The sequence below is a fragment of the Pyrgilauda ruficollis genome, unplaced genomic scaffold, assembly GCF_017590135.1.
Source record: "Pyrgilauda ruficollis isolate IOZ18807 unplaced genomic scaffold, ASM1759013v1 scaffold222, whole genome shotgun sequence".
Classification (NCBI taxonomy): domain Eukaryota; kingdom Metazoa; phylum Chordata; class Aves; order Passeriformes; family Passeridae; genus Pyrgilauda; species Pyrgilauda ruficollis.
Genome location: NW_024521651.1, coordinates 372,769 through 389,700, shown reverse-complemented (window position 1 = coordinate 389,700; position 16,932 = coordinate 372,769). Strand labels below are relative to the sequence as shown.

General features: G+C 46.5%; 1 protein-coding gene across 3 annotated transcripts in view; it reads left to right on the top strand.

The window, feature by feature from the left end:
* LOC121354190 (protoheme IX farnesyltransferase, mitochondrial) overlaps positions 1-16,154 on the top strand; it is a 101,284-nt gene extending 85,130 nt beyond the window's left edge. Inside the window, exons 7-8 of one of the 3 annotated variants that reach the window (XM_041468615.1) lie at positions 8,046-8,435; positions 15,385-16,154. In XM_041468615.1, the coding sequence (XP_041324549.1) occupies positions 8,046-8,435; positions 15,385-15,581 (587 nt within the window). In that variant the 3' untranslated portion in view covers positions 15,582-16,154. Of the gene's footprint in view, positions 1-8,045; positions 10,328-15,384 lie in introns of those variants that run through there. The other 2 variants (XM_041468617.1, XM_041468618.1) reach the window with 2 other exon arrangements.
* Positions 16,155-16,932: the final 778 nt, after the last annotated feature.

Sequence of the window (16,932 nt, the reverse complement as noted above, 5' to 3'; positions counted from 1 at the left end):
AAACTCCCTCTGGTAAACTCAGATTTTCAGGGTTTCACTTCCCAGATGAAAGAGCAGAATTTGTGGTCTGTTCCAGAGGAAACAGAGATATTCATGTCACTGACATATGAGACTTGGAGCTGGGGGCCCAGGAGTATGCTTTGTGGGGGTAAAAACTGTTAAAATGAGGCAGAGGGACAATACTAGTGAGCAGCTGGTCTGAATTTAGGACAAAAGCCAGTGGGCTATTTTTTTCTTCCTTTCCATCTTCATAAGAGACAAAAGAAATGGCAGCTCCACTGCAGGGGCACCTGGAAACCAACCCCACAAGTTCACAGGCAGTATGCCCTTTGCCTGGTTCTCTACCCGGTGTGTGGCTGATGGGGTAGCCCTGAGCCCCTGGGTGTGAAACACAACACCCACAGAGAAATCAGGATGGGGGGATCTGCAGGAGGGACTCCCACCCTTGGGCTAGTGACAGCCCTGCCAGAACCTGAAAGAGGTGGCTGATGAAGAGCCCCTACGTGGCTCTGCAGATTTGCAGTCCTCTGCTGAGTCTGGTCCTTTGGTAAATGCTTCCTAAACATATTTGCAGAAGACTGTATTTTCATCTTACCCAACAGGCTCTTCTTTTATGGCATCTATTGCTGGGGTTAGCTAAGGCGAGTTATATATGGTGTTGTTTTCTCAGCCTTGCCTGTGTAATGAAAGGTGTTTCCCTGTGAGGCTTTTGGCTGCAATAACCTGTTGTGTGTCACACAAGAAGTGCACATGCCTGTGTGTATCCATACACTCCGAGCTTTTTTCTGTGTGACGAGCATACCTGAGGACATCTGGCTTCCTTCTGTTAAAGGCAGAAGCCAGTCTCTCAAGGTGAAAAATCCCATAGCCAACTTCATTTCCTATTCCTGGTGGATGCTGAGGATCCTTTTGTTTTGCAGACAAGCCAAACACACAGCCAACACCCCCTTCCCTTTCAGTACTGCTGCAGAGGAGTCTATTGCAGCCCCAAGATGCTCCTGCTCCACAGGCCTTTTGTGCCATCCTTCAAAAGAAACAGCTATTGAAACCCCTGACCATGAAGCTTTTGAGTTTTCCAGTGTTTTCCTCGTCGCCCTTGGTTTCCAGGATGGTGTAACCTTGGAGGGGCACAATGCAGGCTGGGCCATGCATCCCACAGTGACAGCCAGGACCATTATCCCAGCCCAGGGACCTTGTGTGCAGCTTTAGAAGTGATACTTTCTCTTTTTCCTCTCAAGGCTGCTTCGCTGCTCTCATGCCATCCAGCATGTAGCATTTACTTTTAAAAAGTACATTAAAAGCAGTAGCATTTACTTTTGTTTTCCAGTGGAAGCAAAAGTGCTGATTGTTATCTTGCTGTGGTGCTGATGTGGGTAAAGTAGAGGGGAATGGCATCGGTTTGGTTAAGGTTAGTGTCTAGGTAATTCCAAAATGTCTTTATGTTTGAGAAGGCTGCATAATTGCAAATTAGGATGTAAATTTTGACAAGCCAATCCTGTTCCTAATTCTAAAGACAGTGGGAAGAATTAAGTAGCTGGTAACATTTCTCTTCAGAAGGGATGATATCAGGACAGTATCTTGAACACTTCTAACTGGAGGTCAGTTGATTTAACAATCATTTTCCATCGCCAAAACAAGCTGAAGCACAGGCACCTTCCAGCTCTCCTTCACAAACAGAAAATGCAACCAAGAGCTGAACAAACCAGTCCTTCTGGATCAGGACATCACAGTGTCTTCTGGCCATGACTCTCCAAACCACTGTGAATCTTTGCACCAATACTCCCAAATAATCCTTTAAGATTGTGTTGAAAGTGGGCAGCTAGGCTTAAAATTTTTAAATCTTTCTTTACCCCCTGAATTGCTCATAGTTACAAATCTCCAGGAAAGACTACTTGTGGATGAGCACAAAAGAAAAGACAGAAAATAAAGGGTTTGGATATGTGTTCTGTACATTTCTTGTGAATGTAACAAACTGTGAAACTTATATAGGACTGTGGTGAAGAGTTTGGGACTGGTTATGTTAAAATGGAAAGGTGGAAAAGGCCGCCTGAGACAGCACGCGTGCTCACAAGCAGGTGGATACAGCTGGACCAAGTCAAATCCCTGAGCTCTAATCTACCTTGTCTGGGTTAAAGAGGAGTAATTTGTTCAACATCTTTTAAGGGAAGAGAGCCGGTTGTGTGCTATCAAGTAAAACGGTGTGTGGTTGTTTCCTGACTATGATCCATTAAGAGGCTGAGCTTACACTGCCAAAGCCTTCCCCTCCCTACAGCAGCCAAACCCATACCCGTTTCTTAGAGACAAAAGGGCAGTGCTTTCCTCTCTTAAGTCACAGCTACCAATGTCTGGAAATAATTTTAAAATTCCTTCACATTATTCAAGGCAGAAGAATTACTAAAATTGTGCTTTAAGCAAAACAGCATTCTTAGGTTGCCAAGGCAGTAAACACTAGCTTTGGGAAATGCAGTTAAGATTTCAACATCTGTTTTGGAGCTGATATTTAACTATTCCATGTTTATTTTAATGCCTGGTTGGCCACTTCCCTGTTATACATATGCAGCACCAGAGCAAAGACAGGAGGAGCGAGTCTGTACTTGAACTGATGCTACAGGTAGCTCCTGTTCCTTATTTCTTTGTTTTATTGATTAAGTGAATACGTGTTTGTCCTGTCTGCATCCTGAACATGATCTGAGAGGTTTGCAGAACCCTGTGCAGTGGGAAAGCACTGTGTGTTCTTTACAGTACAATGAGAAGGGCAAGAAGAGAGCACATGTTGTTCCTGTGCAGTGTGTTTTCAGGAACATGGTGTTGTTACAGCAGTCTCTGTAGATAATCTGGGACATTTGTCCTGACTTGTGTGGACAGGCCCATGTTCACCTGCCTGCCCAGGCTGGCCAGACTCTAGCTGATCCTGCTCCTGAGCCTGGAGCTTCCACCAACACACACTGTGCTCCAGCTTGTGCCCTCCTGTAGTTCAAGGACTTTTCTTTTCTGGAAAAACCCGTCTTCAGAAATTTTTTGAGAGTTTCAGCTGGACCATCGCAAAGTGTTGTGCCTCATTTAAGCTGAAATAATTCATCTGTGGGTGAAACCATCACTGTGGCTCCATGTGCCAACGGAACAGGTATAAAGCCCTTTGATGATGAAAGGTATTGCCAGCATGAAAGAGGCATATTTCAAATCATTACTTAAGAGAGTGGCATCCTCAACATGAGACAGGCAGAATTCAAACATTATTTCTGCCCTTTAGTGGTTAAGAAGGTAGGTTTGCAGTCCTCAGGTTGCTCTGTTTGCTCAGAAGGTTATGTTGGCACTGATAACTCAGCAGCTGTATGTACTTATTCTTTCTGGAATAGATGTTGTATGGACTTGAACACTATCTTTTATGGGATATGAGAAGTTTGGGCAACTGGCATTTGCATCTGGAGCTTTTAATCACTGTGTCACTGATGTTGGTGTGAGCCCAGAGTGGGCAGGACAAGGAGCTGTTGATGCCTGAATGCACTGCTCTCCTCTCCATGATGTTAACCAGCAGTCAGAGCCCATAGCCTGCAAGAACTTACACCCTAAAAACCATTTTCCAGCCTCCTCCTCTTGGGGGCTCTTCCTGCCCAAGGACTTAGTCTGGCTTCTGCACTGACATTGCTCTCTCATCTGAGATTTGGACCATCCAGCAAATGAGATCATCATAAATTGCTCTAGAAGGAGCAAATCATGAAGTTTGAATCATTATTTATGAAGAGCCACATGGCCTTCTTGACACTTTAAAGAGCAGAACTTCAGAAGGGTGTGCTTCTTGCTCCTGAAATTTTGAAAATTAGACTGTCATCTGCTGCAGTTTGCAAACCCAAACTCATTAGTTGCTATTGGAAGTCTCATCTCACAATTATTTCCAAATTTTACCCAAATTTATTGAACTGTAAAACATCCAAGGAGTTGCTGAATGACTGAAATTTAGTGTGCTGTTTGTTTTAGGAAAAATGCAATTTATAAAGCTTCAGTATTTCACTAGATGAAAATATATTTACTAAAACAAAGAACCATTTTCTGCCTTCTTCAATGCCAGCTGACATTTTTGCTTTATCTTATATATTAAAATAAAATACAAATCTCACCTTGTTCTTGTTTATTATAAAGGAGGTCTATTACTATTTAAATAAATCATGAAGCATTTAAGAAAAGAAATAATAGCTTAATCTTAAAATTCTTGAGGAATAATAAAACCTGTTATTTATCTTGAGCTCTGTGTGTACTTTAGGACCTACCTGGTTCTCTGTGATTCTGGAACTTTTGAGATGATTTAAGACAGTGAAAAGAGATGAAAGAATAGAAACTCAGGAATACGATATTTCATTCCTATTTTGCATACAAGAGTGAAAGAGTTCTGGAGACCTGGGCCTTGTTTTTTCTTTAGGTGACCTCAGTTTTTTCCAAAATCAAACAGGACTGATCTGACAACTTATTGGGATTTCTAAGTGTCTTCTGCATCTGTCCCAGGTTCTCACACTTGAAGGGAAGAATTGGTCATGAATGGGCTCAATTGCAGCAATTAAAAATTTGGCCAAAAGACTAGGGAGTTTGGGATACCCACAAGCCAGCCAGGTATTTGTGGTCCTGCAATTTATGAACTGTTGCAGAAAAGCAGAGAGATCCGAGTTCCTGTCAGTCTGCCTGTTCTCAGATTTCCACAAGCTGTGGAGGAACCAAGAGACCCCAAGATGCTGGGTGTCCCTGGGTGTCCCTGGGTGCTGGCTGTCTCCTGCTGCCCATCAATGACTCTGCTCCAACAAGCAGCTTTGCTTTTGTGAACTCTGTGCCAGCTCCACGTGTTCCAGTTGGGAACAACCTTGTCTGATGTTCATTTAGTTGTAAACTGTGGAGAAAAGGGAGATTTGCAGTGGTTAAGCTGAGTTCCCAAACTGTTGGGAATGGGACAGAGGCCATAGAGTAGACTCAGCTCTGTTTAGAACCACATTAGTCTCCAGAGTTTGTCTCACTGTAATATTGCTTAAAAACACTGCTGACTTAATTATGACATAGTTAACATTCATCTAGTAATTAATGAGTACTACAGTGTCTGCTCTGGGCTTGACAGGATTCCTACTGTGTGCTCATTTGATGCTGAGTTGCACTGTACCATGTGCTGTGCCTTGCAAGTCATCACTCATACGTGACACTTAAAAATCTCTGACAACCTGACAATCTCTGCCTAGGTCAAGGAAATGACAGGATGTCCCAGCACATGGGAACCAAACAAAAAGATTGGGTCAGTTAAAGTCCTCATAATGAGCTATTAAATTGTTTCACTGTTCAGCTTCTCTGTAAAATATCAATTATCTCAATGGTTGTAATGTAATCAAAGTAATTAAATTCCAAAGGTTTGCATGTAAAAACCAGAGCTTTGTAAATGGGAATCCAGCCTCAAGTATTTTAGTTGGTCTGTTTGTGTTTAAAAGTTTCTCCAGATGACTTTTTTTCATGGTGTCGTAGTTAGGGAACTGTTAAAGGGCTTTGTGTGTTTGAGGTTTAGGGTGTGTTTTAAGTTTGGCTGCGCACAACATTTGAACAACTGAATAAGCAAAACCTGCGTTAGAGCTGAAACACAGGGACACAGACAGGAGCCGTGGGAAGCAGGGACAGCCTCTGCTCCGTGTCCTAGGCCCTGGCTTCATCTGCTTAGGAGTCGTTAGCTGATGGGTAATTGTAGCTTACCTTTACCTGAGTTCTGAACAATGACAAGCTAGTGTCCCTGAAGTGCTTCAGATGTGATACTCGAAAGATACTGCTCTCTTAGGTGTAGCACATACAGGATCTTGCCTCCATTAATGTGTTTTACAAGAACAGGAAAAAGCTACAGAGTGACTTATGGCAAGAACATTTTCCCTGTTGTGTCTCCTGATGTAGGGAGAACTGCTTCTTCAGTAAGTTTAATTTTGGTTTATTTCAGCAGAGCTGCTCCCTTGGTTTCAGCAGAACTGAATCAAATAATGTTCTGTTAGGGCTAAAATGACTTTTCTGGCTATGATATTCTGAAATCATTGGTAATTTTGGGGTACATCATTTTCAGCTGTCTTAAAAGGTTCCAATTGAGAAAGGGTGCTAACATCCACATAAAAAAAAATCTACTCTAGAAGGATTGCTTAGCTGGATTTGAAGCATTTTGAGCCATAGACCAGGAAATGGAGAAACCTAATTGTGGCCTTTCAGTACCAGACAGGACCTAAAAGAAACATGGAGAGAGACTATTTACATGGGTCTGGAGTCTGGAGTCACAAGGGGAAATGGCTTCACACTGACAGAGAGTAGGTTTAGATTAGATGTGAGGAAGAAATTCTTCCCTGGCAGGGTGGGGAGGCCCTGGCACAGGGTGCCCAGAGAAGCTGCGGCTGGAAATATCCAAGGCCAGGATGGAAAGGGCTTGAAGCAACCTGGTCTAGTGGGAGGTGTCCCTGCTCATGGCAGGGAGGGGAATGAGATGGTCTTTAAGGTCCCTTCCAAACCATCCTGTGATTCCCATGAAGTCACCTGGAATTTGTGGCAGACAAAGTTGTTCTGAAAGGTGCACACCCAAGGTGTGTGTGTCTGTCTCTGTTCTTCATGTAATCAATTTCCAGAGGTAAATACTCACTTCAAGGAGTATTTGTTACTCGTTCAAGAAAGCAGTGAGATAGGTCTTTTACACCACTTCTGCATTTATAAGCTGCTGGAAACCTTCATGAAGTCTAATGGAGAATTCCTTCACTGGTGATAAGATAGGGGGAAAAAAGGGCAATTTTGCAAACTGATATTATTACTATTTGCATGACAGCACTAGTGCGAGTTGTGCTGTTACAGACAAGAACTAGGCGTGCACAGCTCCAGGGAATAGATGGAGAGGAGATCTGAACCATGAAGCTGTTCAGAGGACACAGTGACTTGGGCTTTGTCCAAGTTGCTGGGGAAGAATTTGCTGCTTCTCTCAGGTCATTAAGATAATGCTGGATGCATGGCTCCATTTGGAGAAGACGTTTCCGTAGAGAATGAGCTTATGGAGGCAGGCAGATACAAAGAAAGCATTTTAATGTGAGAGCAGAAGCTTTGGGAGCTGGGTAAACAAAAGGGAAACCCGGGAATGCCCCTAACATTGCAACAGCCTTGGGATTTTTTGTGTCTTCAGATAAAATTAGTGAAGGGAGTTTGGTCCGAGGGCCTCCTGGAGGCTCACTAAAATCAGCCCATGAGCTGCTTCTGCTTCAATAAGCCCCATACTGTGTCCCAGGAAGAGCTGTGGAAATGTGGTGTTTCCATAGCTCCTTTTTAAATGTGAAAGTAGTTAATTGGTGTGAATAGAGTTAATTGATCAAACTACTTAGAAGTTTCTGCAATTGGTTTGAAGGAGTAAGTTCTCCATCTCCTGATAGTTCATTAACAGCTTCTGCCAGTTCTGCCCCTTGCCCAGGTCCATGATGGAGCTTGTCCTGTGCCAGGAGCAGTTCCCTCCCTCATGCAGTGGGCAGACAGAGGGCTTGGCCTTGCTCCAGCCTGCCAGGGTGTGGTGTTCCCCAGGTCTCAGGAGCAGCAGTTTGTCCTCTGTCACTGAGCTAGGCTCCCTGTGTCTGGTTGGTGCAACCATTTCTCTGCCCACTAGCTTTTTTCTTCTCTGGACACACCAATTCAAGAACCTGAGAGTAGAATCTAGAGGCTCCCAGGAATGCAGTCTCTTGCCCAGTTTCTCTTCATTCCCACCAGTCTTCCCTCAGGTAGAGACAGTTGGTGCAGGAACCAATTCACAGTAGTTCTTTAGAAGGAAGTGACTTGCTGAAATGCTTTTCAAATTAAGTGCTCCAAAACCAGACAAACCACCACGCTCCAACCCTGTGTGAATGCCATGAGAGCCAGAGGTTCCTTATCTCATGGGGCTGCCCCGTCCCTGTACAGAGCAGTGCCACCAGTGTGCAGTGTCACTGGTGTCACAGGTGAGTAGCACTGCAAACAGGGTGTGGCACCTGAGGTCTGTGTGTGGCACTTCCTGCAGGGACTGTCTAACACTCTCTCTCCCATTGCAGGTGCATTGCTGTTAGGAGGGATCCTCTATTCCTGGCAGTTCCCTCACTTCAATGCCCTCAGCTGGGGTCTGCGGGAAGATTACTCCCGAGGAGGATACTGCATGATGTCTGTCACTCACCCAGGGCTGTGCAGGAGGGTGGCTCTGCGGCACTGCTTGGCCTTAATCGGACTCTCAGCGGTGGCTCCTGTCCTCAACATCACCACGTGGACTTTCCCCGTCATTTCGCTCCCTATCAACCTCTACATCTCCTACCTCGGCTTTCGGTTCTACAGGGATGCTGACCGCAGCAGCTCCAGGAAGCTCTTCTTCTGCAGTTTGTGGCACTTGCCAATGCTGCTGCTCGTCATGTTCACCTGCAAGAAATCGCTCGTGGAGAAGGAAGACAAAGGTGATCTACCTGGGGGAACTCATGAGATGGCTATGGAAATTAGATTGCCTTAAATGTCAATACCTGTCGTCCTCGTGACATATCAGGTAGTATATTTTAGTCATTGCAAGGGAGAATCCTGTGGGAATCTGTTTGAAGAAGAATCATTTGTGCCTAGCGACCACTTCATGTGATAATTTTGTATTTTCTTTTGAAGGGGAATAGTCAGGAGAGCTTAAAGCATTCAGGGTCTTATGCCCCGTAACTCATCACAGGTTACAATTTAGCCTATGCCAGAAGCACATCACTTTGGGATGGCTTTCCTAAGTCCCTGTGAGTCATGGTCTCTGTCCTCATGGGTAGTTGAGGTAGTTAAGTTAGGAAGTCACATGTGCACACGTGCTGCCATCAGCACTGGCAGCCTTGGTAAAGGCATCAGGAGGTGACCAATGAATGATTTCTCACCCTTCTCTCCAAGCACCCTTTCCTTTAATTTAAACTTTGAAGCACATGAGAGGGTGAACTCTTCTTCTCTGAATCTGTGCCATCCATGCACTGGTATTACACCAAAGCCCTCAGTTTTGGGGGCTTTTTTCAATCAGCTGCTCTTCCCAAGGTCACCCCAGTAGATTTTTAGCTCTCACACACCTGGCACAGTGCTAAAGGAGTGAAGAAAATTATCTTTCAGCACAACACACACAAGCATTTAAACAGCTCTCCTGTAGCATATCCCTTGGACACACTGAGCCATTCTACTGTATTTCCATCACAGGGAACTTCTGACTCCCGTGTGGTTTTATGTCATTAGTGTTTGAGCCCTGTGTGTTAGATCTTCAGCTGGTAAAAACCACCATCACTGTTTATGGCAGAGAGGCTGTGACTTGTGGAGGAGGTGAGAAGTATATCCCAGAGCTGGGTGGTTGTAAGGCTTTTCCATGTTATTGTGTCTTATGCCAGCCCATGAATCTCAGCATCCTTAGACAAGCTCTGGACTGGCACCAGGAGCTTGAGCTGTGTTTGATGTCACAGTGTGGGTGGTGGCTCAGAAGGGCTTCGCTTTGGGGGTGATTAATAGGTAAAGAAACACATTTTACAGAAAAAGGGCTGGGGATTTTAATCTAACAGAATGTTCACTTGCTGATGCAGCCAGTGTCTCTCCAAAGCAATTATTGTGGATGGTCTCCCAAGAAGAGTGCATTATCCCTGTTAAATGATACACTGAAGAACATTTCTGGTCACGGTTTAACATGCTTTTGATCCTGCTGCTCAGCTGTGGCGCACCCTCATCTTGCCTGGAGCTGTCTGTGACCTCCTGGTGTGCTCCCAAACACAGCAACACTGGGGGCAGACAGAGACAGTGATAGTTTATTGTGGTAGTGCCTGTTATGACTTGATGTGTTTTCATGCCAAGATTTCTTTCCCATGTGGAGAGGGACTGGGCAGCAGGATGAGCATTGATCCAAAGATACAGCAATACCTGAAAAGGAAGATACTGTATTGAGCTTGTTCTCAAATAAAGCCCCTCAGGAAATGTCACAAATAGTTTCACCACAGGTGTGTCACACTGACATAAAACCTTCCCTGGCTGCTCTCTTGATCGGAGCCTGGCTCTTGGTCTCAGTTATGATGGTGTAAATCAGGAGTGACACAGTTTAACTTCTGTCTTCTGGCAGAGCTGCTTGCAGGAGCAGGGCTACCTGTTTCCCTGTCTCTTAAACAATTGCCTGCAAGATTTGGTGACTTGAGTGATTGCAGCTGACAAGATGGAGCTCCCTCACTGTCTGACAGACCCCGCTGTGCTAAAGTTACTGTGGGGGACACTTTGTGCAACTGTATGGAAACTGTGCAACTCCTGAATTTGTTTTAAAAATGCATCCAGTCTTCTCTGCAATAAAGTGCATACTGTCCAAAAAGAGATAAGTGCTCCAAATCTGTTCTAAACTATTCAATTCTTGTTGAAACTCTGGTCGGGTTCAGTTAATTGCAAAGATATTTGGTAGTTTTGGGGAACTTCTCACAGCAGCAATGTTCTTGACCACTGCAAGAGTAAGGACAGCTTGTGAAATACTGATTTAATGTGCAAGCAGCACACTGAAAATAAATCACATGTGAGTGGAAGGGGTTTGTGCGAAACCAAAGAATTTGGTCAACCTTTAGGTGGGAGACAAACTTGAAAAGAGCAGATGGCTCACAAAGAAACACATTTTCCTCCCAGAGGCAGAAAGTGGTGTTGAGGCAGGAGGGTTGTGGGTTTCTCCTAAGTCATTATAGAGCCTGCAATTCCCGGGTGCTGCTGAGGAATTCCATTCTGATTAAAGGTCTCAAGGACATGCCTGTGGTTGTGTTCTGAAGAGAGTCATCTTCATTTCTTGGGCCAAAATATGTAACATTCACAGGGTTTAGGGCTGGACAGGAGCTTTTTGTAATAATCACTGAATGTCTGTAAAATGCAGGTCACTGGGTTGCACCAACATCTCCACACCCAGTGGGTCTGGCCCTGAGGGAAAGCGTGGTTTTAGAATCAGTGTATCTGGGATTCAAATGTAAGATAATATCTTGCTTAAATTTCTTATTTAAAAAGAAACACTTTCTTTACCTAGAAAATGTTCTCAGCTCTGCTGCACACTGGCCATGTGTCAGGTGTCCATATGCTGCCATTGTACTGCCTTTAGGAAATCTTGCTGTTGCATGTGCTTTGCAAACAAGACACCTTGCCAAAGTGAAGACTTAGCAGGAGATGGATTTTGCAGTAGGTGCACTCAGGTCTCTTTTGATATTGCTGGTGCCACTATGGAAAACGAAAAATCCTGAATTGTCTGCCATCACCCAAGGATGTTTGTGGTCCCTGTGATCCCCCAGGGAGGACTAATGTCAACCATTGCCCCTCCAGCAGTGCTGATATTGCTGCCCAAATTCTGCAGGGATGGAAGCAGGTGAGGTACATGAGGTGCCTTGCTGGGATGTCTTTGCACAGGAGATAAACCTGGGCTTTCTGCATTTCTATACTGGGCTGTGCAAACATCAGGCTTTGAGGACTCCTTAAACCTGGAACAGCAGTTCCTGCATGGAAAATGCAAGGTTGTTTTTCCCTTATCCCATTTGGATAACTTGAATATGGTTGTTTGTCACTCTTTATCCTGGTTACTCAGGAACTCCCTATGAACTGGTCCTGCACAATCACAGAATAGTTTGGATTGAAAGGAGCTTTAAAGACCATCTTGTTCCAACCCTCAGGCATGGAATACCTGTTCTTTATGTGGTAGTGAAAAAAATAGCAGTGGTGTGCTGTATCCCTCCTAGCCCTTGGTGTGCTGGTAGCTGAGAGGGTCCCATCATGGTGTTGCTGTCACAGGAGGCAACTGCACCACCAGAAGCCTGTACTGAAGCTCATGGAGAAATCTGAAGCAGTGACTCAAGAGGATGAAACTGGGTTTTGTCAATTTGGACATTTTTGTATGGTTTTGTAGATAAAACAGTAGCCCTGAGGCTCGGGAGATCTTCATTCTTTCCAGATCTCTGTAGAAGAAATGCAGTCCAGCTGTAAAATAGGGATGGAGATACTTCTTGTTGGAGGAGGGAACAGCTCATGCCTCTGTCAGCCCACGCCCATTGTTCTGAATAGCCCTGCAAGGTGAGTGCTGGGTGAGGCTTTGAGGAGTTGCAGGGAGACTGGGTCCCCTCCTCTCTCCTTTGCCCTGATGTTCAGCAGATCCCAGAGCACAGCACTGGCCTGGCAGGGTGGTGTGGGGAGCTGAGCTGTGTGACTGGAAGTTGTGCTGTACTCTCAGGTTCACAAGGAGCCCCAGGCCTTGGTGAGCTGTGTGTGGTACCCCAGCAGAGCAGACATCCTGGTACCCCTGCCAGGGAGGATCCCAGCACAGCAGGCATCCCAGCACGGTAGGCAGTTGCTGGAACAAAATGCTCTGCTCTTTGTTCCAGCATGAGTGAAGAAACCCAATCCCTGTGCTCACAGCACTTTTCCTTCTCATCTCCCCCACTGGGCTTTTTTTTCTCACTTCCTGTATCAATCTTCGATATAATCTGCCCCAGCAGAGTCACACATTCGCACTCTCCTGGCTCCAGCAGCATTTCCCACTCAGCCAGTCCATGGCATTTCAAGGCTTACACAAAACACATGTCCTTTTCAGTTCTGACAGTCCCAGGAGAGTAGGAATGGAAACAGTGATACTGTTAGAAATCATTATCATTACAGATAGAAAGCATGTTGTCCTGGTTACTCTCCAGAGGTGATTAGATATTCCCTCTTCCTTGGAAATGCAGGGTGTCTACAGAACACTTTGCTATTAAAACAGAGATACCAGCACTGTTTCCTGCAAGCAGCTTTGCTGGAGGTGGTAATTCTATATGGTCCATTGCAGGCTGTCCCCAATGGCATTTTGAGTCATGGAATTTCTTAACCAGGCAAAGAGCCAGTCCTGGTGAGGGCTCGTGGGATGCAGGATGCCACTTGTGCTGTCCGTGGGACCTTGAGTCAATTATTTGCCTCTTAGTGCTGCAATTCTTTCTTCCCACCATGGCAAGGTCAGTGCTGCAGGGCAGGGCTTGTCCCCCAGGGGTACGTGTCCAGTACTTGGCCTCGCCCAGGACAGGTCAGAGTCTGCTTCTAATGTTCATCATCTCCCAGACAGCATGGGGTTAGTTTGGAGTCAAAGGCCACAAGTGTGTTGGGAGTTCAGAAGTGTCATCAGTGATGACCCTCCTCCTGAGATCCCTCAGACTGTATCCTTCTGGATGATTCCGTCGATGTTTTTTAGTCCCCCCTGAAATAAAAGTACTGTAGGCTTCTAGGGCTCCAACAGGAGGTCTAGTGAGCTTCAGAGCTGCCTTCCAAACCCTTCTGTTCACAGAATCCCAGAGTAGCTGAGGGTGGAAGGGACCTCTGGAGATCATCTCATCCAGTGCCCTGCCAAGGCAGGGTCACCCAGAGCAGGTGACACAGAAGCGTGTCCAGGTGGGATTGGAATGTCTCCAGCTAAGGAGACTCCACACCTTCCCGGGGATTTCCAGTGCTCAGTGGAAGTAAGTTCCTTCTCATATTGAAGTGGAACTTCTTGTGTTTTAGTTTATGGCCACTGCTCCTTGTGCTGTCACTGGGCTCTACTGAAGAGTCTGACACCATCATCCGTCACCTCTGCTTTTCTGCTTCCAGACTTTACCTGTTTGCGCTGAAGATTTTCCAGCCTGGGTCAGCACCTTGGGCTACTTTCCAGTATTGAAAAAAAGCACAGTTCATCTGTTTCACAGAACAGGGTTGGCAAAACAAGCTGTTTTCCCACAATGTGGACATGTTTTCCTACCGTTCCTAACCAGTTCTGGCACCCCCAGGTCTTGGAGCGAGAACTGACAATTTGGCAGCAGCTCAGGTTGGTGCATTAACCCGTGCTGGGGAGGTGCTGAGTGTTTTTCATGGTGCCTGAAAGGCTGTGGCTCCCAAATGCTTGTTTGAGCATTGCTGACCCTTCCTAAGAGATGCTTTGTGTGTGGTGGGCATGGACTGTACTGGGGAGCTGGTGAGGGGCTGCTGCCATGGTGCGTGTGCTTTGGGAGAGCACAAAGACTCAGAAAAAGGTGTTAGAAAGGAGTGCCTGACCCTCTCCACTAGTGCTGAAACAGCTCTAAATTCATGCTTGTATTCTCATTTTTGTAGGACACCTGACTCAGTCTTGCCCACTGAGTGAGTGGGGTACCCAAAGAGAGGTTCCCACGTGTCTCCAAAGTTTGGGCAGCCCCCAGGACTGGGGCTATTTGGCAGTTGAGGTTTTTCCCCTGGTTTTGCTGTCCCAGATGCATCCCACGGTCATTTCTGCCCCCTGCTCCTCTTTTTAACACTTTCTATTGTAATTACAGATTCCTTTCCATAATTTTTTTCCATGGAATGTGTGCTGTAACACACATTGCCTGTGCCCCTCCAAACTGTGGTTGTAGCCAGACTCTGTTCTTCAAGGGAAACACAGACTTTGGGAAATTGCCTTGGGTGATTGGAAACAGCAGGGATCTGACCTCCCACACTGACCAAACTGTCCCTAACTGGGATGGCAGGGGACATCTCACCTATCTTCCTCACCCATACAGCAAGCAGGGAGAAGAGGGAAATAATCATATCTGTGGGTAGGGTGCACAGAGACCAGACCTGCTGCCAGGGGATCTCCCAGCATGGCAGGACAGGCTCCAGAGCTGAACTTCTTCAGGTGCAGGATTGGACACACGGCACTCAAAGCTCATCTGCAAAGAAGTGTCTGGCCCAGAGACCCATCTTTTAGGAGAAAGATCAAGATTTTTGCTGCTGAGAAAGGCTGGGAGATGTTTGGAATTTCTTTTGGGTTTTTTGGGGGTTTTTTTGTCATGGAGAGGAGACACTGTATCAAATTAAAATTGAAACAGAGATGCAAAAAAAGTAATTAAGGCATTTCTGCAGTGCTTCCAGGGAAGCTGCTGGACAGCATCCAGACTGGGAAAGGAACAGCCTGAGTTTATCAGCTGAGTTCCAAGGATGCATATTCCTGCTGCAAAGCTGCCAAGGCCATCCCTGCACTGAATCACACCCAGCAGCACTGAAGGGAAATTCAGGCATGCCAGGGGTACGCAGGATGGCTGGGACCACATAGTCACCCAGCAACAGAGAGGAATATAATTTAGGTCTCCTCTCCCTCATCTGATTGCTCTGGCCTGGTTGTGGCATTGCACTTGGCTTTCAACGGGGGCAAGGACTGGCAGGAGCTGTCAATATGTTGGGAGTGAGGCTGATTAACCCTCCTCACTTCAAAAATGAGGATGGGGAAGAGTGTAGTGGAAGCATCTGTAGGCAGATGTTCCCATGCCACCTCTTCCCTGTGCTGCTCAGAGCTCTGCACAGGGTGCAGGTCGGCCCCCACCCTGTGGGACCCCGTGGACCTTGGCCAGGCCAGGCAGTGCCTCCAGGGCTGCCAATTGACAAACGCTTCTGTTTTAGGGTGGCAGGGAGTCTGTGCTCTGCCCGGCAGGTGTCACCCGGCTCTGCATCCCGCGCTCCTGCCGGGAGCAGCATCGCCGGCCTTCCTGCAGGGAAGGATTGCTCCGGGGCGCGTTTGGGAGGTGCCCGTGGCTGAGGTGGGGAGCGATCCATCGGGCTGGAAGAAGTGCAGCCGAACGAGTTACCTGCAGACCTGAGCCTTGGAGGCGTGACAATGCCAGAGCCGCCGTGGGACCGCGGAGCTCAGAGCCCTGCAGGCGGTGCAGAGCCGCCCGCCGCCTGTGTGCCTTTGTCACACTGGGGGCTGCAGGAGGACCGCGCTGCACGGACGGACAGAGGGACAGAGGGACAGAGGGACGGGGATTGCTCCGCGCTGCTGCCGAGGCGTGCTCGGCCGCGGAGGCGGGCACTCCCTCTGTTGACTTCTCCCGAAGTTGCATCCCTTCATCCAGCGGTGTCCCTGGCTCTGGTAATAAATAGCACCTTCCGTAATGTCTGTAGCCCTCACTAAACCACAGACCAGACTGATTATTGCTGCTTTTGTAGCCTTTGCAGAGCTGTTTTTATTTGTAATTGCACCCCGCTGGTCTGTTCATAATGATTTTTTCCGGCTGCATCCCATGCGGTCCACTGCTGCAAAGCCACATTTTCATAGTAGCTGTTGTTGGTTTTAATCACTTGTTATTCAGATGATATATTAATAGCAGTATCTCTGTGAAGCTTTAGAGTGTTTTCTTTTCCAAAACATTTACAATAAAAGCTAAGTGTTAGCCCTAATAACACATGTGTTTCCTTTGGCTACCTCCTCCAGCGATGAATCCAATTAACTGTGTGCTCAGTGGAGAGCCTGTCTCACCCTGTCCTGTCCCACCTCCTCCCCAGAGCCTCTCCTGAACCTCTGATTCAAAGGTGTTTGGGACCCCAGTGGGAATAAGGGTGCTTGAAAGGCACTGTGTGGTTGGAAGGACGTGAACTTGTAATTGCCCATGTGCAGACTGTAGGAGGCTGTAATAATCCCAGCTGTACTTTGCAGTTGTTCATTTGTGTCTTGTGTTCTCCTAAACCCCAAATAACCCATCACACCTTATTTCCCAGAGAGGAAGGGTGATGTGGCTGGGTGGTTTGATGCTCTTGGGATGAGAAAGCACTAGTGAAAACAGAAATAAAACCAGAGCTGTTGCCTCCTGAGTACCCTGAGTCTGTGGGCGGGGAGGAGTGGGGTGATGCTCTTTATTTTAGCCATTTATGGGGAAAACCATACCCTCAGCAAAACCTGTCTTTGCTGGAAGTGGTTTAAATGGAACACTTAACTCACTGGGGCTGGTGCCTTTAATTTCATTCAGAAGGTGACTGTGAATGGATTCCTCACCCACTTCAAAAGGCCATGGCAGTGTGTCCACTGTGATGCAGGTCATTCATGGACACTACAGGAGATGTGAAAACATCTGCTAGGTCCATGCCTGCTCCTTTCAGTACATTTACTCCCCTTGCTAATAATTGTCTGTGTTCTGTCATCTAGAAAGGGACCTTGTGTTCCTCCCAGGTATT